The 24,971-nt window shown below is 50.4% G+C and overlaps 7 protein-coding genes across 7 annotated transcripts; 2 read left to right on the forward strand and 5 right to left on the reverse strand.

The window, feature by feature from the left end:
- Positions 1-456: 456 nt before the first annotated feature.
- Positions 457-2,768, reverse strand: VC83_06266 (uncharacterized protein). The gene has a single exon (XM_024469869.1). The coding sequence runs from the start codon at positions 2,529-2,531 to the stop codon at positions 1,344-1,346; it is 1,188 nt and encodes a 395-aa protein (XP_024324246.1). The 5' UTR covers positions 2,532-2,768; the 3' UTR covers positions 457-1,343.
- A 500-nt stretch (positions 2,769-3,268) lies between these two features.
- VC83_06267 (uncharacterized protein) lies at positions 3,269-10,096 on the reverse strand. The gene is made up of 3 exons (XM_024469870.1): positions 7,474-10,096; positions 6,291-7,425; positions 3,269-6,232 (listed from the first exon to the last, which is right to left on the reverse strand). Exons 1-3 carry the CDS (start codon positions 7,559-7,561, stop codon positions 4,021-4,023), a joined length of 3,435 nt encoding a protein of 1,144 aa, XP_024324061.1. The 5' UTR covers positions 7,562-10,096; the 3' UTR covers positions 3,269-4,020.
- An 843-nt stretch (positions 10,097-10,939) lies between these two features.
- Positions 10,940-13,638, reverse strand: VC83_06268 (uncharacterized protein). The gene is made up of 4 exons (XM_024469871.1): positions 13,057-13,638; positions 12,404-13,005; positions 12,201-12,360; positions 10,940-12,155 (listed from the first exon to the last, which is right to left on the reverse strand). The coding sequence occupies exons 1-4, from the start codon at positions 13,057-13,059 to the stop codon at positions 11,547-11,549; spliced, it is 1,374 nt and encodes a 457-aa protein (XP_024324249.1). The 5' UTR covers positions 13,060-13,638; the 3' UTR covers positions 10,940-11,546.
- VC83_06269 (uncharacterized protein) lies at positions 13,625-16,243 on the forward strand. The gene is made up of 2 exons (XM_024469872.1): positions 13,625-14,253; positions 14,335-16,243. The coding sequence occupies exon 2, from the start codon at positions 14,518-14,520 to the stop codon at positions 15,619-15,621; it is 1,104 nt and encodes a 367-aa protein (XP_024324062.1). The 5' UTR covers positions 13,625-14,253; positions 14,335-14,517; the 3' UTR covers positions 15,622-16,243.
- A 2,481-nt stretch (positions 16,244-18,724) lies between these two features.
- Positions 18,725-20,590, reverse strand: VC83_06270 (uncharacterized protein). The gene is made up of 8 exons (XM_024469873.1): positions 20,244-20,590; positions 20,179-20,191; positions 20,058-20,118; positions 19,852-19,992; positions 19,521-19,802; positions 19,286-19,438; positions 19,085-19,225; positions 18,725-19,029 (listed from the first exon to the last, which is right to left on the reverse strand). Exons 1-8 carry the CDS (start codon positions 20,315-20,317, stop codon positions 19,004-19,006), a joined length of 891 nt encoding a protein of 296 aa, XP_024324221.1. The 5' UTR covers positions 20,318-20,590; the 3' UTR covers positions 18,725-19,003.
- A 249-nt stretch (positions 20,591-20,839) lies between these two features.
- On the forward strand, positions 20,840-21,461 carry VC83_06271 (uncharacterized protein). The gene is made up of 2 exons (XM_024469874.1): positions 20,840-20,981; positions 21,098-21,461. Exons 1-2 carry the CDS (start codon positions 20,885-20,887, stop codon positions 21,253-21,255), a joined length of 255 nt encoding a protein of 84 aa, XP_024324222.1. The 5' UTR covers positions 20,840-20,884; the 3' UTR covers positions 21,256-21,461.
- Positions 21,462-21,815: 354 nt separating this feature from the next.
- VC83_06272 (uncharacterized protein) lies at positions 21,816-24,832 on the reverse strand. The gene is made up of 2 exons (XM_024469875.1): positions 23,369-24,832; positions 21,816-23,316 (listed from the first exon to the last, which is right to left on the reverse strand). Exons 1-2 carry the CDS (start codon positions 24,018-24,020, stop codon positions 22,010-22,012), a joined length of 1,959 nt encoding a protein of 652 aa, XP_024324223.1. The 5' UTR covers positions 24,021-24,832; the 3' UTR covers positions 21,816-22,009.
- Positions 24,833-24,971: the final 139 nt, after the last annotated feature.

Consider the following 24,971-nt stretch of genomic DNA (forward strand, 5'->3'; position numbering starts at 1 on the left):
CTTGAGTTTGATAGCAAACTGAGTGCAACGAATGTCAGTATGACACAATGGATTTCGTGACAGGATTACCAGTCTGTGAAGGGAACAATCCTATATTGGTTGTTGCATGCAGGTTGATGAAAGAAAGACATTTCATTCCGCGTTTCGCTGGGCAAGAAGGGACTACTGCAGAAGCTACAGCACAGCTCTTACTTCGACATGTATGGAAGCACCACGGTCTACCGGACGGAGACACCATACAATTTGTTTGAGGTCTCTGTATTCCGGTCCTTCCAACAATCTACAACGACTGGCCAAGACACAACGCTGAGCTAACAATCGCTCAATGTATGAGAACATGCATGTACTGTGGCGGCAGTGATTTTAAAGGAGCATCTGCGCTACGCACACACATAAAGAGAGTAAAGTATGCTCGAAGAAACTTAAGCGTATACCACGAGAGACGAGGAAAATACAGCTCCACAACTCCAGCCTGGACCTTTATCTCAATTCAACGATTGGTTTCTGAAATAATCCACCTAGTAACTGCTGGAACGACTCAGTCCAATCTAGCACAAACAGCGCCAACGCAGTAGCAAGTTCGGTAGGACGCCACGAGATACGAATCTTACAGTACAAGACTGCTACCTACCAGCTGCGCACCAGCCAGTTGGTATTGGGCAGCGATTACAATAAATAGCTGTATCTGCACTTATATCATCAGTTCAGAGCTTCAACTCACTAGAATGGGACGGCCTCTGAATGTATCAAATCAATTTCTCGTTTCCCAGTATATGTACAGTATCTGTTCTGTCCTTATTTTAGTTTCTTGCAGCACTGCAAAGACAGTGTCCACTCTTTAGTGGCGGTGCATTTATAGATGTACTCTGCGTAGCTGCCACTAAGTTGAAGCTCTGAACTGAGGATACAAGTGTGATGATATTCAAAGCATCTATGAATGCAGGAACAGCTATTTATAATTGTAGTAGCTGCCTAATACCACCAGCTGCCTACTAGGCAGCTGGTAGGCAACAGTCACCTCTGGGCTATGCAATGTGGGATCCAATTCACTAGGGACAGCCTATGAATTAATCCAATCCAATCCAATCTGCAGTGGTGTCCTGTAGCGGTGGTGGCGGTGTCCTGAACAACATTCTGTTTCGTCTTCTAGCAGTACGTACAATCGTACTGTCCAATGTGTAGTGGCGGTGTCCTGTGAGAAAAAACACAAAAACTAGGTTTGGTAGGATCTCTACTCAGTACGGTACAGCGCGCTGCAATCTATACATGGGCGCTGACGCTCAGCTTTTAACGCACACGCAGTGATAGCGCGCGCGAAATTTTTGGGTAGGCAGTAACAGTATTTAACACTTGGTAACCCACAGGCCGATTGGGCTTGCCTGAGCGTTCTGCTCAAACTCTAGCTCGACGCCGGCGACACTGCTGACGTCGTAGACGAGATTCTCTCCGCCCTTGCAAGGGAATGTGGCAATGGTGTAGCTGTTTCCAGGGATAATCTCGGTCTTGCCGTAGGTCTCCTTGAGCTCCGGCTTGGTCCACCAGGTCTCGTCGGCGTCGATATCCGCCTCGACGTGGTCGAAGTTGAGTCCACCGCTGCCAGCCTTCTCCTCCTCGATTCCAGAGAAGTGGTAGGCGCCCGGGTTGGCGGTCTCAGAAGCGTAGGGGAAGGTGAAGAGGAGCGAGCAGGTGCCGGTCCAGGAAGCCGGGGTGGTGAAGGCGAAGAGGGTGTTGTTCGAGGGCGTGATGATGGGGGAGGCGATATCACCGTATGGGTGTCCTGCATCCTCACGAGAGACCGGGACGATCAACTTAGGCTCGACGAAAGAGCCAGGAGTGAGGGTCTGGGCGCACTTCTGGGGGGTGCCGGTGGTGGTTGGGGCCAGGGCTGCGGTGCTAGTTCCGGTGCCAACTAAACCCTCTAGGCCATCGATGATCTTCTTGTTGTTGAAAGCTCGGTACGCGGCGTGGCCGAACTTGGCGCCGGTGGGCAATGGAGACGCAGGGACGGTGGTGCCGGTCGAGCCTAGGGCGGTGCCAATGGGGCCGGCGGGAGGGGCGCACTTGTCCCCGGTGCTGGCCATGGTGATGGGCACGCAGCCGGTGGTATCCTCCTTGGTCTCCGCAAAAATCTCGTATCCGCCCTCGTTGCCAGGTCCCTGCGATGGGCAAGCCCAGAAGTCGTTGCTCTCGTCGACGAAGAAGTCGCCGTTGCCGCTAACGACGAACTTGTTCTGCGAGCGGATGCCCTGGGTGCACTGGAAGCGCTGGGTGGTATGGGAGATGATACAAGTGTGTCCGAGGGAGTCGTAGAGCTTGCCTTCATCGGCGGGGTTGATGCAGTATGCGCCGTCAGGGTAGTTGCTGAAGACACGGTTCTGGCCGATGGTGTCCTCCTCCACAATGTCGGAGCCTAGTGATGGGTTGGCAGCAGTGAGGGTGAAGCAGCAGTATCCAGGAGGCGCAGAGGGGGCGCGGGGCATGAGGGCCGTGGCGAGGCCGAGGGTGAGAGTGGAAGCGATGATGACCTTCATGTCTGCGGATTGTGTTTTGTAAAAGCTGAAAACGATGGAACAAATAAAGAGTGTAGTAGTTGAGGTTGTTCTCAAAAAGTAATAGCAAAAGAGGGCATTAGAAGAAGTAATGTATCTGTCGATGGTATGCAGAGAGAAAGAGTGAGAGTGAGACAAGAATGTGTGAGGTAAACAAAGTGCTTTAAGGGGACACAAAGGTAGAAAGGGAAAAAGTTGTGCAGCGGTAGTGTATCGTAGTGCACCTATTGCCTATCTCTTTACCCATTTTATTCCAGTTATCCCATATATTTCCACCTTCTGAATTCCATTTATCCCACAAATTCCACTAATTCCACTTATTTTGTTTGTTAACCCACAAGGTGCCTGGTAGTGCGTCGCCACCCGCTCAACCAGGCAATGCCATCGACGATGATGGATCCACCAGGATCCTGATGAACGCGCGCTGTTCCTGAAGATCGGCCTTCGATAGGACATTGACAAAAGCACCGTCGCACCCAGCAACGTACAGGGCAGGAGCCGTTCCGTCAGCACCAAAACAGCAGGCCGATGCCGCCGCTGCTGAAACATGGCCGTGGGCCCATCACTGCGATGCGACTCGGACATTCACTGAACCGGTTAGCTGTTTGCACGGCAGTGGGCCTCGCACCGAGGTCCTCCATAAACAGTGGACCCATGCCTTTAAGTTCGCGGAGACGGCGTCGTTTTAGCGGTCCTTAGCGGTGGCTGGTGCCGTCATTCCCTTACTTTATGGCGGGGCGGCAGTCGGCGATCGCGCCGTAGTGGTGCTCCCAAGAGTGGCGCTTGGCAGACGCCGAAGGAGGGACTTATGGGGAAATTGGATGGGATCTGGGAGGGATGAGGGAATACTCCAAGTTAGCCGCGAATTGTGGCTATCTGTGGACGCAAGGAATTGAACTGTGACCTGGCCGAAGTCCGGTACAGCATATTCCCAATCCCCATTGAATGGCTCGGTGTTGATTTTCTCCGCTCCACCGCCTCAAATAGACAGGTACGACCGTTAGCACAAGACAGTGTGTGTGTCTACTAGATGCAAGGGGTGGGACTGGGGTACACAATGGCTGATGGGGGACTCGTGTCGATCGCGTATCACAAATATCACGGGTCGAGTGCACGCTCCTGCATTCGCGGGGGCGTGCGTGGGATGCGCCCGTTCGCGAGAGATATGGCAGTTCGTGTGGAGAGACGGACAGGCAAACATGAGGCATTGTGCCTATACTCGAAACACTAGCTTATGATATCTGTTGAATCACCGTGGCAAGACAGGAGAAGCCGAATGAAGCCGCGAAACGAAACAATCAGTCGCCAAATCGCACCTTCCATTTATACTGTCTGAAACGAAAAATCCCCATCATAAATCACTAAAATCCTAAAATCCTTCCTTACATATCAGGGGGGTATCATCCGAACTCCACGTCCTAATCCCAGCCATTGAAACTCCCACGTCCACTCTTATATACAGACTACGCGCCTAAAGCTGATCATCCTCATCCTCGCTAGACGTGGTCGAGTCCAGTTCTCCTCCTATTCCCTGCATCTTCTCACTCTCGCCAGCCTCGCCAGGGACACTACGCGCATGTTTATGCGACGTTGGCCGGTGGAGAATCTCGCCTAGTCGTTCTGTCTCGTCGTTCGTCGTTCCTGCCTCATCGATTGCCTTAGACGCACCTTCCTTCAACATTCGCGTGCTTGCTTTATCGCACTCGTTGATCGCCCCTTCCATTTCGCCTTGCATGTACGCTTTATGGGTGTCTTTAGTCGCGCCTTCCCTCTTGTTCAGCGCACCTTCCCAATCGACATCCATCGCCGCACCTTCCTCCCCATCCTCCGTATCCTCAGCGACTCGCTCTAAGCCCCCCTCTCTCTCCGTCTTCTCCCGCTCCTCTCTCACCCTCCAGCCCCTCTCCATCAGCCCTCTCAGTCTATCTGCCTCCTCATCCGCCTCCATCTTCTCCCTCCGCAGGTGATAGAACCTCTCTAGACTCCCCCGCCGCTGCTCAGTTGTCCACCCCTCTACCACGAGCGCAAACGATGTGGCACTGTCAAATCCAAACGTGCGCGCCATTGTGCAGAACTGTCGCTTCAGCGCAGCGGGAGGGGGTCGGAATACGTATTTGCGGGACTGGCGGCCATCAGAGGAAAAAGAGCGGTCGTGGTGGCCGCCATGGTCACCGTCGTCTTCAAAGAGCCGCCTCTCCCCGGCGAGGGAGTTGGGGATTGCGGCCTCGGCGCGGCGACTGAGTCGCTCTTCGACCTTGCTCGAACCCACAACCTCCGAGTTTTCATGCGTATATTCGACACCTGCGCTCGCCAGGATGGCGGAGATGGCATCAACCTCTCGTTTAAGCCTGCGCGCCGTGGATTTGGGCTTGCTGTCGGCGGCATCGAAGTCGCTGATGATTTTGTCCAGGAGCTGGCTCAGCGCGGCATCTTCGCCCATGTCAGTTTCATCAAAGGGGATATCGTCGTCCACAGCGGCGTCCGCGTCGTTGACTTCGATGTCGATAAGACCTACGCCGGCCTTGGCTTCAGCGACGTTGGTCTTATTGACGATGTCGCGGAGGACGACCTCGTCGGAGTGAAAGGCGAGGAGGTTGGCGAGGCCGAAGATCTCACCCTTCTGGCCTTTTTGGTTCTGCACGCCCTTGAAGTAGCGGCGTTCCAGCGACGCGTTGTAGCCGATGTTGGCTTGTTGCTGCTTGTAGATCTGCCGAGCATAGACGATCTCTTCTACCGTGCCGGCGCTGATAAGGCGGAACACCTCCACGTCGCGGGTCTGGCCAATTCGGTAGGCACGATCTTGTGCTTGTAGGTCGTAAGATGGGTTCCAGTTGGGATCGAAGATGACGACCTTGTTTGCCGAAGCGATGTTAAGCCCAACCCCGCCTGCCTTTGTAGAGATGAGAAACACGAACTGTCTTGGATCAGAGTTGAAGTCATCAACGACCCTCTGACGGTCCTCATAGCCGAGGCTACCATCGAGGAATGACACGTTATAAGCCGTATTGTGAAATAAATGCTGTAGCATCTTGAGCAACTTGACCGAATGGCTAAACACGAGCACTTTATCCCCATTCCCGTGCCAAAACCGTAGAAGCCTCTTCAATACCCGCCACTTACCGCAGAACTCCGGATTCGACAGATTGAAGAGAGAGTCTCGGTGGTTATACAAATCTTCCCAGCGATCTGGCACCATAGTCTGTAGGAAATCCAAATCTCGCGTTTGTTTTTCCTGTGGATCGGTCGACGAAGGAATCAACAGCGCCAGGTGGTTCGACAGCTTTTGCAGCGTGGCAATAACAGGAAACACTAGAGCCTGCCACTTAATCCCCGACCCTGGCAGCGTGGCATGACAGCACCAGCCCCTCTTCTTGCCAGACATGCACTCGCACGGGTCTGCTGAGCGCTTGACAAGGTCGACGAAGTCGCCGTCGAGGAAGCGCTCGTAGGCGTCGCGCTGGGCGGTGGTGAGGGGGCAGAAAACGACACGGTCGGATTTCTTGGGCAACTGGTGCGCGATGAGAGATTTCATGCGGCGGAGGAAAAATTGCGGTAGTAGGTTCTCGACAAGCTTCTTGGCCGTCTTGCGCGCGATGCTGAGCTGTTGGATGCTGGCATCGTGGGATTGGCCGACAGCGAGGGGGAGACAGATACTGGATTTCCAGGTCGAGAGGGGCCCAAATCTGGAGAAGTCAGCTATGGTTTGCTATGGTTAGCGTTTATGACTTGACGGATACCTACCGGCCAGGATTGGTCCAGTTGAGAAGCGTCCATAGCTCCTCGTATTTATTTTGTATTGCTGTGCCCGTAAGACCAATCCGACATAACGCGTTGACCTCATTCATAGCTTGCGTAGTTTCAGATGTCCTCTCCTTAAGGATGTGGCATTCATCCGCGACCACACAATCCCACTCGATCAAATTTAGCTGGCTTTTGTTCATCTTGTACGTCGTATAGGTGGTTATGAGAATCTCCAGCCGTCCCGCTTTTGCGGCTTGGAATGCATCTTCTTTCCCAGATCCGTGATACGAGTCGACATGCCAATAACCCCAACGACCCAATTCTTGCTTCCAGTTTTCAATCAGAGTTCCAGGGCATACGATCAGAACCCGAGGATACCACCGGCGGTCCATAGCCCTCCGCATCTTGCGCATCCGCTTGAAGTCTCGTTCGTCACCAGTTTTACCGAATGCAGCTGCGAGAAAGGCGGCTACCTGCACAGTTTTGCCTAATCCCATGTCGTCACCAAGGATTCCGCCTTTCTGGTAGACGAAGATCTCGTGGAGAAATGCGACGCCTTGGACTTGGTAGTCTCGGAGGTACTGTGAAATGGGGGCTGGGATTATTCCCGATGATTGAGGGAGTTGTATGTCCTTATATTCCCTTGAAGCTTTGATATCCGCCGAGAAATCCGGGCGCTCTTGCAGCTTCAGCAGCCTCCCATCATCTGAAAACTCGATGTCGTCGTAATCCGGGGGTAACTGAAGTCCTGCTTTCCGCATTTTCGCTTTATTTGCATCAAACTGCTTCCGTCGGGTCTTCAAATATTCCGGCAGCGAATCCTGCATCATATCGAAATCGGAATCCTCTTCGGCTGCCGCCGGTTTCGATCCCCCGCCATCCAGCTTGGTCTGTCGGCGTCCCACGACAGCATTTTGTAGCCTAGAGGCCGCCTTTTTCCTCGTTGCAGCGGTCTTTTTCCGCTTCGTAGACGCTCGATTCTTGAACTTCTCGTATGCATTCTCGGATTCGTCGTCCGACCACTCAACTTTCTGCCCAACTTTGCGCTTGCCTTTGAGGCGCGCTTGCTTGGCGTCGGTCGCTGGCGCGTTGTTTTCGTCTTCAGTTTCTGATCCATCAGAGATGTTTATGACGCCTATTCACGTGAGATTTAGTGCCATGAGGTATGTATGGGGTTCTGTACCTTGGATATATTTATCTGCTTGGAGAGCATTGCCATCATCGGCTGAGATCTCATACTCGACGGCCGCCGCGCTGGCTATATGCGACATATTTGTATATACGCCTTTCCGGCAGGTCTAGTTCGCTGTCGCATAATTTCCCGAGTTATAAAGGCTCGCTGGTGAAGCTATACTGACATTGGTGTCGTGTTCATGCCCCCGCCTTCACATCAAATGGACGCGTTTAGCTCGCCAATCTGGGGACGATCGATATCACGATATCACGTGAGCTGTTAAGATCTCACACTGTTGAGTAAATTTTCTTCTCCCTTCGAGGCCTTCAGCCGTAAGGGCAGAGTTTTTCTGTGGTTCTACCTGTGGTCGCTTACTGTAGCCCCTGTATATTATAACACACCCCCCCAGGTGTTACAGTTTATATAAATAATAATAATAATAGTAACTTAAAAGAAAAGACTAATTAAATGAATGAGTGTTAATTGAAGTTTTGTCGCTTTTCATAACCTGTAGAACACATAATTGGAGTTTGACGACTTCTTCGGTGTTGTGGTGGAACTTTGGTGTTCCTTGGGTTTTTGTGTTGTATGTGTACCGGTCGGGTTTTGTAAGGTGTCATCTACAGTAGACGACTGATGTCGACCAAGTTGAGATGCTTGATGAAATCTTCATGCTTCTGTCGAGAGAGTGCTTTTGTAAATCCATCAGCAGGCATTTCATGTGTCGTGATCCAGTTGATATGAATCTTCTGGTGTTCAACTTCTTGTCGTAGCCAGTGGGAGTGCACGTCGATGTGCTTCAGCTTCGTGACGAGCTTGGGCGATTCCTTGAGTAGGAGCCGTACAGTTTGCAGGTTGTCACATTGTAGGGTATATTCTTCGTGCAGTTCCTCATAGAGAAGAATCGCTGCCACCAGTACAGTTGTTTTGCGCAGTGAGAGAGCGCAAGGAGCTCAGCTTCTGTTGTCGAAGTTGACACAGTTTTCTGCTTTGTGCATCGCCAGTCAATGGCGCCGCCAAAGAGTGTAAACAGATAGCCTTCTGTGCTTCGTGTTTCCTCACAATCTGCATATGAGGCATCATTTGAACATTGGAAGCGTGGTTCGTCAATGTTTGGTCCATATTGAAGTGCATAATTCTTCGTGCCTTGCAAATAGAGCATGGTGGTCTGGTCCGGGGTTGATGAGAAACTCTGCTAGTTTTTGTGTTGTGCGGGCTATGTCAGGTCTAGTCACGACTGCGGCATAGTTCACTGACCCAATCTTCCGTTGATAGAGATGAATCTCTTGTTTTGTTGCTTGCCCATTGTATGGGGTAAGTTCGACTGTGATCATTGGTGTCCGCGGCATCCTTGTTTGTGTGACCTTGTAAGATGCAATAATCTTTTCAATATATGAATCTTGACACATCCAAAGTTTGCGCTGAGTGCGGTCTCGTACAATTCTAATTCCGAGGAACCAATTTAGTTCCCCTATTTCCCGGAACTCGTATGCCTCCATGAGTTTTGTATGGAAGTCTATTGCTTCACGCTTATGTCTTGGGTGGCTGAGGATACAGATGTCGTCGACATAAAAGAAGACTATTATGGTGTCGGACACGAACAGACACTGTGCTTCAGGAACTTGTGTGAGACCTAGAGATGTTAACGTCTCTGAGAAGTCACGAAACCAAAGTAGTGGTGACTGTCGTAATCCGTAAAGGGCGCGGTTGAGTTTCCAGCACATCCCTTGTTCTTTATATCCATCTGCGCAGCGCACATACACTTCTTCGTCAATGCGACTATTTGTGAATGCATTGATCGCATCCATTTGATCAGTGTCGAGGTCGAAGTAGGCTGTGATTGCCATGAGTGCACGGAAAGTCCGCGATGCTAGTGTCGCTGCATATGTTTCATCGTGGATAGAGTATCGCTGTAGATCTCCTCTCACGACAAGTCGAGCCTTGTATTTTACAAGGAAGCCACTATTGTCAAACTTGTATGTAAATACCCACATAAGAGGTATTACAAATGCATGTGTTTGTTCATCTCGAACAGATGTAAAGGTACCCTGTCTTCGAAGGTCATTTATTTCCTTCTCAGCTGCTGTTTTGAAGCCGATCCGATGTGGGTGGCTTTCGAGCTGGTCCCAGTATTTTGGGGCTGCAGGCAACGCTGTGCGATGGACCCTTTGCTTGTTAAAGGTCATACCAACTATAAATGCTGTGTGTACACTTTCGCCTGAGTTTGGATGTTGGATGGTGGCTGAATAGACATCATGTCTTCGCACACTATCATCAGTTCGTTCTGGGGTCATTTCCGGAGTCCGTAAGTGAGTATTATCACCCCCCGAGAAATTATCTTGTTGAGATTTTTCTCCACTATGTTTTGGCTCACCCTGCAGTGGCTCCACGTGTTGGTTTGTAGTGACATCTGCAGGTTGATATGGCTGTTGCTCATCTTCGTGGTCATCGATGGACTGATTGTCCAACTCAGGCAGCTCGATGACTTCTACCGCTTCTTGGATTTCAGCTGGTGTTGCGACAGGAGTGTATTGTGGATCAAACATCTTATTTTCATTGAAGGTAACATCTCTTGTTGTAATTACCTTTTTGAGTGTCGGTACCCAGATGCGAAAAATGTTCGTAGAGTTGTATCCCACCAAATAACCAATTTGTGCACTCTTCTCAAGTCTGTCTAATTTTGGGCGGTTTTGGATGAGGGCATATGCTCGACACCCGTATATGCGAACATGCGACAACAGAGGCTTAATGTTCTCTGTTTGAATATTAAGGAGCTTTAATAATCGTCCATATGGGGTTTCATAGTTAAGCACTGCTGTGGGTGATCAGTTGATGAGGTACCCAGCAGTTTTGAACATCTCCGGCCAGAGCTCCATCGGAAGGTTTGCTGTTTCCTTTAATGCACGAGAGCGGGTGATTATTGTGCGGCCAGATCTTTCGATGCCTCCATTTGGCTCTGCTGTGTGCGGTGGTGAAACTTGGACTTCGTATCCTTCATCTGCGACCCAGTTTTCCCATTCCTTTCCAAGTCCTGCCTCACCATCCAACTTAAAGATCTTTATTTCACAATTCCATCGTCTTTTGACATAGGCTGCAAAATCTTTAATTGTTTGCATGAGTGTTTCCTGGCGCTTGTTCTTCAGCAGGTACGGATGATTCATGCGTATTCTGCAAAACTCCGATGATACACAATCAATGGGTTTTAGAATACAAAAAGCATAAGGTTGTACCGGACATCGAGAAGGTATTTCAAACCTCATTTGAACCAAGACGTGCCTTAAAAGGGACCGCAAAAGAGTGGCACAACCGCATGGGTCACTTAAATCAAAATGCAGTGTACAAACTACAAGAAAACACAAGAGGAGTAGAGGTGACAGACATGGACTACGACACAAACTGTGAAACATGCAAGCTGTCAAATGCAACCAAAATCATCTCTCGAAGACCAATCCCACGGTCAACAGTACCATATGAGAAGGTACACCTCGATCTCATCCAAATGCATGAATCATATGAAGGCTATGTGTATAGCATGCACTTTCTTTGCGACTGCTGCCTCTGTATGTAAGGCATTCAGTCTTCGTGTTCCAGTGCACGCCTTTTTTGATGAATCGGCGTAGTGATGCGACTGATGTATGGAAAGTGGAGACAAGGGCTGTTTCCTCAAGAGCGATAGTTATTGGTTGACCATTGCTATTTTGAACATCAATGTTCACGGAACCAAATCCTTCAATTATCACCCGTTGATCTCCTGCGAGGAGATATGTTTCACTATCACACTTTTTGAAGTTGTGGAATTTTGCATAGTCATTGCAGACGTGCACCGTGGCTCCAGAATCAAGGATTGTACTTTGTGCAAGCTCATAAGTTGATGATGGCTTTTGCGACACTTGAAATGCTGGGAACACGGCTGTGAATGCCGTGGGGTTTGTTGTACTGTCTTGCAGACTGTTGTCTTGCAGATCGCTCAGCAACACCCAGGCTTTTACAGCGAACCATTGTTGAGTTATTCACAGTTATCAGAAGTCGGCGGGGTGAATTCCCCGCGTTACGCCATCCCCCGCGTTACGCCACGACTTACGTTAGTGGAAGCCCCAGCCGCCGAAATAGCTCATGTTGAGAGCGAGCATCATTTGTCCCTCAAGGTCCTCAAGGAGCCCGATGTTGGCATCGTCGTCGAGAACCATGGCGCGGATGGCGACGATTAGGTTCTGTAGCTGGCCGCGTTTCGGTTCAACGTCGCGCAAATTGGCCTTGATCCGTTCGTGGGTCTTGGAAATTGGTGAGAGAGAACTGATGAATTCGCATACCGTAGCGCGGTTGCGGTGGAAGTCGATCACCTCGGGCTGCATATTCGGGCTGTCTGAAACGCTGCAGGATGCGAGGCAGTTGCCCGAAGTCTTGTTTAGGGGTCTGCATTGGAGCTCGGCCTTGATAACAGGCTTCTCATCTTTCTGCTCAAATGGTTCATACTTGAGAAATATGTCGCGGGATTGTCCATACTGTAGGCCCCCGAAAGGTATGAGTAACTTGCCCTTGGGTGACTGGGCTTGGTCCTTTGGGATTTCCTTTCTGATGTAGTCACCCATGGTCTCGGCCAGTTGAAGGCCTTGAGAAGCCTCAATTGTCAAGGTTGCCGACATTGCAAATGTGGATTGGAGATTGGCAATCGCATGAATAAACACAGTAGCCTATAGCCTGTCAGAGACGTCATAAAAAGAGGTTGTGAGACTTACAAGCATGCTTGGATCGGAAATGTATGCAAAATTGCCGCTCCCAACTTCTGCAATGGATTGGAGAAGGGAAGAGCCAATCTGGCTGCCAAAACCAAACGTATGGATTGGCGCTGGAAGATCATACATACGGAGCTGTGTAACATATCCCTGCGGCGGGCAGCTGATTAAATTAGCTGGGTTCACACGTTGATATAGAGCCTTACCCGACGTTGGGCGCACCATCCGTCAGCAGCATAAGCGCAGGCACACTCCCTGGCCGCGGTTCGTCCTCAAACAGACTTCTCCCCTGAAGAATACCCTGCCAGATATTCGTCAAACCACCAGCGTGAATATTTTTTATGTTGTTCCAGGCTGCGGTCTTGTTCGATTTGGTCATCGGCTTCAGACGCTGGACAATCTTGATTTCGTCGGAGAACGTGACTATTCCGAGGCGGTCGTTGTCATCCAAGGTCTCAATAATAGCCCTCGCGGCGTGCTTGGTCAGGTCCAGAACTGTAAGGCCATTCACCTCGGTCTCTCCCACGGCAGTTTCTGGCGATGGTGCCTTTGTCGCCATGGAGCCCGAGACGTCAATGACCAGCACAATATCACATGGCGTGCGGCTCTTCCCTTTCGGAGGATGAACAGAAACGATCACTTCCTCCATCTCTGGAAGGGGATGTAGGGTCAGAGAAACGCTATCGTCCGTTTCATCTTCAAGGTCGTCGGTCTTTTCGCGCTCCCTGAATGGAAGTGTGGTTTGCTCGCCATCATCGCACAGGGTCTTCTCGTCGGCGTCAGGGTCAGCTTTTCTGAAAAGGCCCCTCTATGGAGATTAGTTAGTCATTTGTCTCTGTATTATGGGTTCGTTATTTACCATGGTTGCAATTGTGAAATGTGAGAAGTTGGAAACGGATATATTAAAAAGTAGGTAGACAATTCGTATTAATATTTAGATTTTAATACAAAGATTCCAAGTTTGACCTGATATTGGGGCAGGATGAAAGAAGAGATATATACTCAAAGAAAGGTGATATCTCAGAATGAGTAAGAACATACGATCCGTTGTTCTGCTCAGTAGGCTGGCAACCTACAAGGTAGCAACTTCACCGTATGACTGTGCTACGGATGGGGAAAGGCTTGTCCACATCTCTCACGAACTCATACCGTACTGCTCTCGCCATCGCAAGTCACGCCTCTAACTATGACTGACAGCTCTCTGTCGAGCTTCCTCCAACAGCTCGGCTTACGACCACGTGACAGGCACTCACGCAGCTCCATGAATACTGCGACTCAGACTATGCAAGTGATAAATCCCAACGCAAGTCAGTCCTTGGAAACGCATTTGGCCGTCCTAGTCACATGACTTCGCTGTTTCGGCGTTATCGGGATATCGCGGGGTTGAGTGAGTCGGCGGTGTAACTGAGTGAGAATTTCGAGGGGGATGACAAACACATAGTCATACCGTATAGTTTTCTATTTGCTACTGTATTACTTACTATACTATATACTACAGACTGCGGGCAATTAGTAAATAGGCAGAAAACTGTCGTCCCACGGTGCTACGGCATATGAAGAGAACTCTATCCTATCGCGGAACTCGGTGTTTATCGTGGTATGTATTCGCCCCTCCATCCATCGCTTCAGCGCTAGTTCAATCACCTCATCCGAACTTCGACTTATCACATGGAATCCCTGGAATTTTACTTGGAAATAGTAGGATTTACCAGGCAACCTGCTTGTTTCTTGTGCCAATTACTAACCTGAATTGCTATTCTATTTACCTAATTATATATTGCACGGAGAGCATAGACGCCGAGATCCCGGCTGGTGTGGGTGTGTTCGGTGTGTGTACCCCCCCACGGCAGCGCAGATAGCCGACTGCAAACTCTAAACTCCATCTTGGATATCTACGCATACTCCCATATACATCCAGACATATCCTGCTGCATTGGAGAGCCGCTCAGAATGACCTCCAGCTGGCCCGTTGCACCCGAATTTTCTTTGAGCTGAGACCTTCGGCGGAATCCTTATCCGCGGGTTCGCACGGCCTGCCGGTGACGACTTCGAGAGTGTGAGTCTACAGCACTTGTTAAATAGCGAGCGGAAGCCCCGAAATAAATAACAGTGGAAACTGACCAGTATGCCTCGATAGCCTCGCTGATTAACATCTATTTGACCCCGAAATTACGTCGCGGATTCCTCCTGACATACCTGTTCCGAATTTCTCGAGCGTTTCCGTGAGACCCTTCTATTCCATGGCCGGGCACGGCGGGCGCCTCCCTCACCTCCCACGCCCTGCAAGACAAGGGCAATCTCTCCGGTACCAGATAAGCTCATGGCCATCGCCCCTGCAGAGGTAACTGGTTGTTCTCCGGTTCTCGAAGCACGCCTCGCCACCGCGGTGCACGTTCTAATGACTGAGGCAAAGGCCTTGTCATATCTCGCGCGCCTATACCAAACGGACACAATCGCAAGGCAGGGTTTCAATGAGACGGTGGAGCTGATACGGAGGGCTATGGAGAAGAGAGGGAAGCTGGTAATCGTAGGAGTGGGCAAGAGCGGCCACATCGCCAACAAGCTCGTGGCAACGATGAACAGTCTGTCCATACGCGCCACATTCCTCCACCCTACCGAAGCGCTCCACGGCGACCTTGGCCAAATAGACACCAACGATATCATCCTTTTCATCACCTTCTCCGGACGAACCCCCGAACTCCTCTCCCTCGTCCCCCACCTCAACCCCGAAAACGCCCTAATCGTCCTCACCGCACACACCCACCCCTCAACCTGCCCCATAATCGACAAGCGTCCTTCCGCCATCCTCCTCCCCGCCCCCATCCACGAATCCGAAACCACCTCCTTCGGCATCTCCGCCCCCACAACCTCCACAACCATCGCCCTCGCCCTCGGCGACGCCCTCACCCTCGCCATCTCCCACGAACTCCACGGAACCTCCGCCCCCTCCGTCTTCGCCACAAACCACCCCGGCGGTGCCCTTGGCACCTCCTCCCCTCCTCCTGCCGCTAAAACCAAGCTCGCTGAAATCGCCATGCCGCTCGCTGATATCCCCTTCGTCGGCGGCGGCTGGGGCACCGCGCTCGCGACCCACGTCCTCATCGCGGGCTACCAGTCCCCGTCGGGGTGGGTGCGGTACTGCGAGAACAGTGTCGCTCCGCCGCGGCGGATTAGGCGTCTTGAGCCGGAGGATATGGGTAAGCTGGCTACGAAGGTGCGGGGGCTGGTGGTGACGACGCCGGAGTGGATCGTGGTGAGAGAGGATATCTCGGTGAGGGAGGCGATTGCGTTTTTGGAGGCTGCGAAGAAGGAGTCTGCGAGGGGAGAGGCGACGTATGATGATGATGCGGTGATAGCGACGGCGGTGGAAGGGAAGGTGACGGGCGTGGTGGAGATTGCCACGTTAATGGCTGAGAAAGCGTAGGTGCTATTTTAGATGGCGGGTGTCTTTTGGTTTATTTCCTTTGGAGCGTGCTATTATGCTGGGCTCATTGAGCCATGGGTCCGCGCTGATGCGTATATGAGTGGCCTTTTGGATAAGCGGCATTTAGGCTAGACAAAAATATGTTTTGGAGCAGGCATTTTGAAAGATTTTACACAACCCAACCTAATAGGGGTTTTGGGGGGGTGGGTATCGCCGCCTCGGTTTAGTGGCTGGCGCCCGCATGGATAGAGATGATAGGCGGTGGGGATATCTGCTTTTGGGGTTTATATATATATACATAACTACGATGTGACGAATTTGGGAGATGCGTCTCCCCCCTCTGCTTCAGTTTTTCTAATGGGTTCTAGGCACTATGCTTGGGTTACTTTGCCGGACTGGAACCCCCTTTTTGTCTCCGTGGCGTCTGTGACCAGGTTCCACCAGTCTGGTTGCTGTGTGTTAACCCTGACGACGTCCCGGTCAGCCCCAGCATTCACTCCCTCGGTTTCATGGCGTGGGGATATCTTGTGCTTTACTACTGTGAGAGTTTAGTATTCTAATCCATATATATTTTATGGCACTGTTTATTTCCCCAGCGGTATTTCTCGAGTTATCTCACGAGCATGGGCTAAAATAAAATGCTTAGACTTTATATTTCACTATAACGTACATGTATAGCGAAAGCGCCAAACAAGCGAAAGCGCCAAAATGATGCGGTGACCAAACCCCCCAACTAAATGTTAAATTCCTCAACAACAAAACATGCCCCATAAAAACGATGAAAGCCAATTAGTGCTAGCTATCCAGGCTATGCAAAGCGACCCAAAGTTACGCCTTCGAGTTGCTGCTAGGATCTATTCTGTGGACCACCGCAAGCTAGGTCGTCGTCTAGAAGGTGTACCTTCACGACGCGATATCCAAGCCAACTCACGGAAATTAACTAACCTAGAGGAGTCCGTCCTTGTTCAGTATATACTCGACCTAGCTGCCAAAGGGTTTCCTCCTCGGCTGTCTGTTGTTGAAGATATGGCAAGTCGACTACTTGCAACACGCGACGCGTCACGCGTTGGGTCGCGTTGGGCTTCAAACTTTGTTAAGCGGCGTGTAGAGCTCCAGACACGCTTTCAGCGCAAATACGACTACCAGAGGGCTAAGTGCGAAGATCCAGAAGTTATTAATGGCTGGTTTGAGCTTGTGCGTAACACAATTGCGAAATATGGTATCGATGAAGCAGATATCTACAACTTTGATGAGACTGGGTTTATGATGGGCGTTATCTCAACTGCTATGGTTGTAACAAGCTCAGACGGGCGGGCAAAAGCAAAGAAGGTACAGCCTGGTAATCGGGAATGGGTTACAGTAATCCAAGGCGTTAGTTCTCAAGGTTGGGCAGTACCACCATTTATCATTGTTGCAGGCAAAAACCACCTTACATCTTGGTATGAGAATAGTGGATTTTCAAGCGATTGGGTGATTTCTGTTACTGAAAATGGCTGGACTACAAACGAGAGAGGCATGGATTGGATTCAGCACTTTGAGAAGCATACAAAGGCCCGGAGTGTTGGTGGTTATCGCTTGTTAGTCCTTGATGGTCATGAGAGCCACCACTCAGATGAGTTTGAGGAGTACTGCAAGGAACACAACATTATTACGCTTTGTATGCCTGCTCACTCTTCTCATCTACTCCAGCCACTTGATGTTGGCTGTTTCGGCCCGTTAAAGCAGGCCTATGGTCGGCAAATTGAAGATATGATGCAGGCTCATATTTCTCATATTACAAAGGATGACTTCTTTCCTGCCTTCCACGCTGCATTTAACACTACAATGACGGAAAGTAACATTTGAGGCGGGTTCCGAGGGGCAGGGCTTCTTCCATTTGACCCTGAGAGAGTGATATCTACACTTGATCTTAAGTTAAGGACACCAACGCCTCCAAGCTCCCGCCCAGGTACTGCTCAACCTTGGGTTTCTCAGACACCAAACAACCCAATTGAAGCTATGTCACAGTCTACATTTATTAAAACTCGGATTTCACGCCATCAAAATAGCTCTCCAACCTCAATCTATGCAGCTGTTGACCAGTTTACAAAGGGTGCATCGCAAATAATGCATCAATTAGCACTGCTAAAGGGAGAGAACCAAAACCTACGACAGGCAAATGAAGTACTAAGCAAGCGCCGGAGAGCTAGGAAAACACGACTACAGCAAGGAGGATCACTTAGTCAACAAGGGGCGCAAGAGCTACAGGATGAGAGGGATGTTGTGCAGCAGGTAGAGCAGGAAATAAGGGCAAGCCGTGGTCGGAAGCCAAGGGAAGAAACCCGTGCCCGTCGCTGTGGCAAGTGTGGTGAGACTGGGCACAATGCGCGCACGTGTCAGATTGTAATAGACACCTCTGAGGAAGAGGACTCCGAGTAGTTTCAATTGATTTCTAATGTTGTGGTAGATTTATCGCAATGTTTGTCGTGAGGGTAGATAATTTTGGCGCTTTCGCTTGTTTGGCGCTTTCGCTATACATGTACGTTATTTCTTCTTTTACACATTTCTCCTATTGTCTCTAACCTTGTCTTTGTCATCTGGCTTTCATTAAATATCTAAGCTCTAGCCTCATTAAAAATTCTTAATGCGAAGGCCCATGGCAAGAAGCAGAGTATAAACCACGCCTATCACTCGACTATTTTACAGATGAGGGGGGCAGATCCCTATTGGCAGCTTGCTTGTTTTAGGCGCTAACGACGACGCTCAAGCTGCCTGCCGCTTTGCTGAAAACCTATAAAGTCCACTTTGGCGCAGACCGGATGTAGTGAGATGGAGTTGGGGACTGGGGACAAAAGCAAGGGGCGAAGCTTGGCATATCGCTAATGACTGTCTTATAAATGTCTTACCTCAGCTTGATGTTTTCCAAAGTTTATAGACATTATGCTTGAAACGTTGTAATATTATCGTAAGCGGCAGTCCCTAGATTTGTGTTCATTGTCGATGGGAAAATTAGATGATAGGAAGACTTTCGGGGGGGCACAAAGGGGTGACGACAAATATGATTTTGAAGGCAATGGTTATACGGGATGTGGTAGCAAAACAATAGTAAGAGGCAATAGCAAACAGAGGGTTTATATATGATGCCATTAAGTATATTAACGGCCCAAGACGCACTATAAAAGGAGCACTTCTCTCTTGCCTTTTTTAATTAGAGCCCATTCTCAAAACCCTTTATTCATCCAGCCGTGATGCGCTGCGGGTATCATAGTATCTACACCCAGTCCTCTATACCTCGTTATTACAATTTAATCCCACTTCAATCTATTGCCGCCTCTCTATTATTTCGTTCTTGCGATATAGTCCTCATTCCATCTGGCCCGCATTTAGAGGCTCATAGGCCACATTAGTCCATGTTCTCAGGGGCCGCGCCTGTTCAGTCACGTAAGCTTCTGCATTTTGGATACCTGTTTCCCGTTTGACTTACTTAACGTTCCATAACCTGTCCTGGTAATATTCGGTGTGGACCGAGCTCTTTTCCTCGGGAACATATCGACGGGCCAGGCGAAGCGGCCCCCGAGCGGTTCACCTGCTTCTTCTGATGTCAGGTACTCGACGAGTGCGATGACTAGGAATGTTAGACCGATTTCACGTACTGAAGACTAGAGCGCTGGGATGGGAAACGTACAGATATAAGCTCCAATTCCAGTAAAAATATGCCACCAGCCATGTAATTCAAGGAGGAACGAAAGCGGCATGCCGATTTTCCGTTTCGCCTCCGTGAGCCAGGAGCAGGTGAAATTATCAATATTCCAGATGACATAACCAGAGATAAAAATCGCTATCTGCAGGGTGAGCACTATCCCCAAAACCTCTGAACCCAAAATCTCTGAACCCAAACGGCCACGAAATGGACGACATACCTGAGCCCCACCAAACGAGCTTGCGCACCTCCTTCTTCACATCTGGGTCTGCGACACGGTCGCTAATGATCGAGCGCGTCTTCAGTCCCACGAGGACGACCATCACGCCGAACAGAGCGGCGTGCGCAACTATTTCGTCGGATAGGCAGTGCCACAGGGAAAAGGCGGTTAGGAAGGCAGCGAGGCCGAGGCCTTTGAGAACTGCGTGAATTGGCCTGTCATCGTACGTGTAGACGCGATGCATTACCGTTGCAGTAGCGAGTAGCATTGAAAGGTCGTCCGCTGCAGTTTGTTAGCCATGTGTGCTTCCGCATATTGGAAGTGGACGAACCCCATTGCGTGTAATATTTGTTCGTGGAGTGGAACAGGGCACTACCGAAACCGACGCCCATGATGCCGAGATATGGGATGTTCCTGAGAAAGGCATCTTTACGGCTCCAGTTCTTGTAGATCCCATGAATTGCGTATAATACTGGGTTGATAATTAGTATACTTATTTTCTAACACTTTATATCCGACGGTGTCGGCTTGGCGTACTATACGTGAGGTTTGTGAGAGTGTTAATGAGTTCTGCGACATATCGTGTCACGATATAGTCCTGTAGAAACGGTTAATAAAGGATTAGAAGGGCCATGCCGTAGCTAGCTACGCAACGCACCTCCTCGCAGAAACTGTAGCGCTTGTCAGCCTTGTTGCCAATAACGGACCGTTTGGATTTCTCACTTTGCCTTGGAGCTTGTCGGGCCCCAGTATGGATCGTACGGCATATCTCTATAAGACCAACCCAAAGACGCCATGATTTCTATGTTAAATAATAGGTCGAGCTTGGCTCAGATCCCAGCCGATTGTGGACGTGATATTTGGAAGTTTATACTTCAAGTGTGGCGAGTTTCTGACACCCAATAGAGGCTAGTTGGAATCAGGAACCACAACCATTCGATGACCCAAAATGTAATTTTATTGGCGGCTGATAAAGTATTATCGGAATTAAATAGGCGCCTGTATGCGGCGCCGGACTTCCAGTATATATAGAGGGGTTTTGAAAAAGCACCATGACTTTTGTAGCGACGTTCCGGACTTCCCGTACACTCTTTGTCGTCACGTCTGCCTGACCACGACTGCCACCACGCGTCCGCCCTTGCCGCTGGGTCGCCCCTGATAGGCCAGGAATTATGGGATCACGGTCTCAGTGGTCAACCAATAAGAAGCGACCAAAGTGTGCTTACTGAACTTGCCGAGGTAAAAGGTACCATATCCGGGACTCTGGGGAAAAGGTAAAGTGTGGGGAGTTAAGTAGTGTGATCTTCCTCCTCTCGACCACATTTCATACATTCACGCCGTATATACACAATACACAGCTCAACATGTCTCAACAATTTACTCCTGCAGATGTTGCCCAGCACAACAACCCCGAGAAGGGCCTCTACATCATCGTAGACGCGAACGTCTACAACGTCACCGGTAAGCCTTTCCTTACATGCGCCTCCACGAAGAGCCCCGATGTCCTCCAATACCGCAACTCCTGCGCCCCTAGCCATACTGCTATAACCCATGAGCTTGACTGACATGATACACAGACTTTGCCGATGAGCACCCCGGTGGAGCCAAGATCCTCAAGCGCGTCGCCGGAAAGGACGCCTCCAAGCAGTTCTGGAAATACCACAACGCCGGCGTGCTCAAGAAGTACGGAGCCAAGCTTCAGATCGGGACCGTGAAGGACGTCGCCAAGTTATAAGCGCTGCAAGCGTAGAGGGCATCGTATTTACACCGTCGGGCGAGGGGTGTGCATGGCGGAGGCACCTCCGCACATTAGTCCCTGCATGTGTGTTGTGGAGCAAGGCGAAACCTAGAACAACGCAGATTTAAAAGACGCATGTATGAAGAGAATTGGAGGCAAGGGAGTGATTTTCAATGCATATGATATCGAACCATTGCGACAGCATATATACAATAGACCATACTGTTTCTAAACATACTACCTCCTTGCCGCGCTCCTTGACGTGAACACCACTACGTGACAACAAACTGCCAGCGGATGTGAATAGGACGGAGAGGGTCATTTTGTATCCAAAGCGCTCTTTGGCACCGACCGTCGATAAGGCCGAATTCTCAGGTAACGGCACCGCCACCGCATCATGCCGTCTACTCTTTTCCCGCCTCGCCGCTGCTACCGTCCTCTTTCTTGCTCACTGCGTTCATAAATTTCCTAATTTTTAGTGAGAAATAAGATGGGCGACTCGCTTGTGTGGGCGACTCGCATGTGAAATACGTTATCTTAGATGCCATTATATATTCATGCTCTATGCGCTGCGTCAAACAAATTATCAAACCATCATGCCACATCAAGGGTATTGTTTAATCAAATTGTTCCGCCTCGGCAAGATACAACCATACAAAGCACCAAATGAGGAGAGTCAGTAACACAATATCCACCCAATCCGTCCGATCCCAATCCAGTAGTTGTTCAAGCGCCATATCCGTAACGCCGTCTACTCTTTTCCCGCCTCGCCGCTGCTACCGTCCTCTTTCTTGCCCACCGCGTTCATCGCCCATCCCATCCAGCTCGCCCGTTTATCCGCCTTGGCCGTCGTCTCGGCCTGGCCTTGTACCAGTCGTAGTGGTCGCGGCTTATTCCCCGCGAATGTAGCCTGCCTGTCCATCGCCCGTGGGGGCGAGTTCCCAGGCGGCGGCGTGCTAACCTCGCCAGTGTGGCTGGTGTGGCTCGTCTCCGTGCTGGTCGTGCTTCCGCCGTCACTAGTACCACTAACACGACTGCCGGGAAAGTTTCCAGAAGAGGGCAGTGCGAAGCCGCCGCTTGGTGCACGGGCTGCTGCATTCGGATTCCCAGCCGCGGCCGGCGGCGCAAAGAAACTCGTCGAGTTGCGTGGCGTCTGGGGCCCGTGGAGCGGCGGTGAGGTTGCGGTGGGGCCCTTGTACATTGCGTTCACGACGCTAAAGGCTCCCGAGGATATCTGCTCGCTTGCTGGCCTAGCCTTGCGAACCGACGCACCGCGGTTCAGGTTGAACGGGATTGAGGGTGCGGTGTCGGGGTCGGTCAGGGCCGAGTGAGCGGCGGGCATCTGCATCGGACGAGGCTTCGGACGAGTCCCGCCAACAACGGACTTTGCGCGTTGCAGGATTGACGGGCCACCAGCGGCTTCCTTGGGAGGCGGTGGTGGCGGAAGGTCTTTATTGGTGTTTGCTTGGACGGTTCCGGCAGCTCCAGGCTTGAAGTCTGAGGACTGATCGAGGATAGCCTCGAAGTCTTGATGCTCGAGGAGACGCTCGATAATCTTGTTGATGTAGAGTGTGAGGGCCTTGTTCTGTTCCTTGCTGGCTTTGAGCTCAGCTTCCAGGCGTCGATAAGCCTCAATATCGCCGTCTGCTACATCAGAAAGTTCGTCTGCCAGGCTGGAGCCACCAGTGCGGCCTTCGAGTGCGTCAAGGGCATCAGCGCGGGCTGGAGAGGACATATAACCAAAGTCGGACTTTGTGAAGTCGCCGTTGAGAGTCTTGTCGGAGAGGAGGAGTTGGAAGCTTTCGTTGTCTTCCATCAACCGGGCGTTGGTCATCCGGGTCTCTAGAAGTTGTCGTTCAATCTCTTGTATGCGGCCGCCACCCATGTTCTCTGATTCCACAATCTTTATTTGGGCTTCCGCTATTTCTAGCCGAAGAGACTCGATCACACGATCTTTTTGGAGGAGAAGTTTCGAGTTATTTCGAGAATCGCTGCGATTCAAGGACGACGGAGGAGCAAAATGATTGTTGCTTTCGATGCTCGGCGATGAATTATTGGCTGCATCAGGTGTTAGTAAATGGCATGTCAAGGGAAGTAAGGGGTAACATACAATGCCTGAAACCTCGGCCCTCACTACGAGCATCATCGTCCCCATTAGCCTTCTGGCTTAAGCTTTCTTTTAGCCTCTGAATTATCGCCTGCATCTCCTCTTCTCGATTACCCATCTCCTCCTTCTCCTTTGTCATTGATATCCTCTCTGCCTCATATATTGCCCCCATCTCCCTCATCTGCCTGGCGGCATCTCGTTTCTCATTCTCCAGCGACTCGACCCGTTCCTCCTCCTCATGTAACCTGTCCTCAAGCTTCACTTGCTCTTGTAACGCATCCTCCAGCCTGGATTGTAATACCTCAGTCTCTTTCTGGAACTGTTCGGCTCGAATCTCCGACATCCGCAACCTCTCCTTTAGCTCATCCATCGCAGCAATAGTCTCGGCTCGAGCTTCTTCGGCATCCGTAGCGCTGCTGCTGTTACTCAAGCCCGATGCGCCGACAACAGATCGTCTCGCTGGGTTTCCAGCCGACAAGGCGCTGCCGCGCAGCGACCTCGTCCTCGGGAGACCGCCATTTGGTTGCGACGAAGATGAGGATGGTGTCGGAGAGCGAACAGGCGCGCGATTCGAGGGAGTAGGAGACGTGGTCGGATTCGTAGGCCGACGCCCATGTGCGCCTGTTGGCGGTAGCTTCTTGTCAGTCCCTGACATTGTGTTGGCAAATGGTGTTGTCGCGTGGGACCCCGATAATGTCGTATTTTGAAATGGGTTGACGTTCCACGTGGTTACGCGCTAGAGTAATGTTGCACCTTGGTGTTATGCGGCTGGACAACGTTGAACATCAACTTTATGACCTGGAGACACGGATATTTAACAATTATGTTGCGACTTGGTTGATACGATTCAGAAGACAGGTGTGCTATGTTTGTATTGGCCACCCGTTTGACTTTGATTCAGTGGTGGTCCATGCGAAATTGATTAACCCGTCTCATAAATTGGTGATCTTAAAAGAGTCAATAAATGGTTCCCCGCGTTTCATTCTATTGAAACATGGCCACCTTTGTGAAATGTGATATGGTTCATACACGCTCTAGGCAGTCGAGATAAAATATTGGACATGGCTTATTAAAGTGAAGTGCTCAGAGTTATGCATTAGGGTAACCGTGCCTCTAATTTCCTGAGCACAGCCGGACGTTTTCCAGAACATTTACATGCAGAGGCCATTTTGAGAGTTTCCCTTCGAGGCTGCCGCCTCAATTCCTCCCATTAAGATGGCGATTTCCTGTGGGCAGCGCGTAGTGAAATGGTTCCTGTACTCACAGAGAAAGTGTAATATCCGGTGAAGACAATTCGTGTCATGGAAAGCCATGGATACCAAATTTAAATAGGCTGGGACAACTGATGGATTCCATTTGTTTTAAATCACTCCTTCGAGGATGATAGCATATATTTACACTTCGTGGAACACCATCGACTGGCCATTAGTAATTTCTATTGATGGACTAGAAACAGTTGGAAAGGTATTCATTCAGACAGGTGTGATATTCCCAGCCCCCTTGTTTCAAATCACGTGTAGTAATCGAGTCCTGTCTTATCCGCCACTCTTTGCGGCCATTCTTGGCACGTGACACATAACCCCGTGATCTCGTAAGCGATTGCTTT

The sequence above is a fragment of the Pseudogymnoascus destructans genome, assembly GCF_001641265.1.
Source record: "Pseudogymnoascus destructans isolate 20631-21 unplaced genomic scaffold scaffold_10, whole genome shotgun sequence".
Lineage (NCBI taxonomy): Eukaryota > Fungi > Ascomycota > Leotiomycetes > Thelebolales > Thelebolaceae > Pseudogymnoascus > Pseudogymnoascus destructans.

Excerpts from the sequence above, each read along its gene's own strand:
- VC83_06270 (XM_024469873.1), bottom strand. The coding sequence starts at position 20,317 with ATGGCGTCTTTGGGTTGGTCTTATAGAGATATGCCGTACGATCCATAC. Across the intron at positions 19,993-20,057 it reads TCTCACAAACCTCACGTATA|TATTATACGCAATTCATGGG; the intron begins GTACGCCAAGCC and ends TTATCAACCCAG. Across the intron at positions 19,439-19,520 it reads GCTCGTTTGGTGGGGCTCAG|CGATTTTTATCTCTGGTTAT; the intron begins GTATGTCGTCCA and ends CCCTGCAGATAG.
- VC83_06271 (XM_024469874.1), top strand. The coding sequence starts at position 20,885 with ATGTCTCAACAATTTACTCCTGCAGATGTTGCCCAGCACAACAACCCC. Across the intron at positions 20,982-21,097 it reads GAACGTCTACAACGTCACCG|ACTTTGCCGATGAGCACCCC; the intron begins GTAAGCCTTTCC and ends CATGATACACAG.
- VC83_06269 (XM_024469872.1), top strand. The coding sequence starts at position 14,518 with ATGGCCATCGCCCCTGCAGAGGTAACTGGTTGTTCTCCGGTTCTCGAA.
- VC83_06272 (XM_024469875.1), bottom strand. The coding sequence starts at position 24,020 with ATGTCAGGGACTGACAAGAAGCTACCGCCAACAGGCGCACATGGGCGT. Across the intron at positions 23,317-23,368 it reads GGGCCGAGGTTTCAGGCATT|CCAATAATTCATCGCCGAGC; the intron begins GTATGTTACCCC and ends CACCTGATGCAG.
- VC83_06268 (XM_024469871.1), bottom strand. Across the intron at positions 12,361-12,403 it reads GATGGTGCGCCCAACGTCGG|CTGCCCGCCGCAGGGATATG; the intron begins GTAAGGCTCTAT and ends TAATTTAATCAG. Across the intron at positions 12,156-12,200 it reads TTTCCGATCCAAGCATGCTT|GCTACTGTGTTTATTCATGC; the intron begins GTAAGTCTCACA and ends GACAGGCTATAG.
- VC83_06266 (XM_024469869.1), bottom strand. The coding sequence starts at position 2,531 with ATGAAGGTCATCATCGCTTCCACTCTCACCCTCGGCCTCGCCACGGCC.
- VC83_06267 (XM_024469870.1), bottom strand. The coding sequence starts at position 7,561 with ATGTCGCATATAGCCAGCGCGGCGGCCGTCGAGTATGAGATCTCAGCC. Across the intron at positions 7,426-7,473 it reads AGCAGATAAATATATCCAAG|GCGTCATAAACATCTCTGAT; the intron begins GTACAGAACCCC and ends TCACGTGAATAG. Across the intron at positions 6,233-6,290 it reads AACTGGACCAATCCTGGCCG|ATTTGGGCCCCTCTCGACCT; the intron begins GTAGGTATCCGT and ends TGACTTCTCCAG.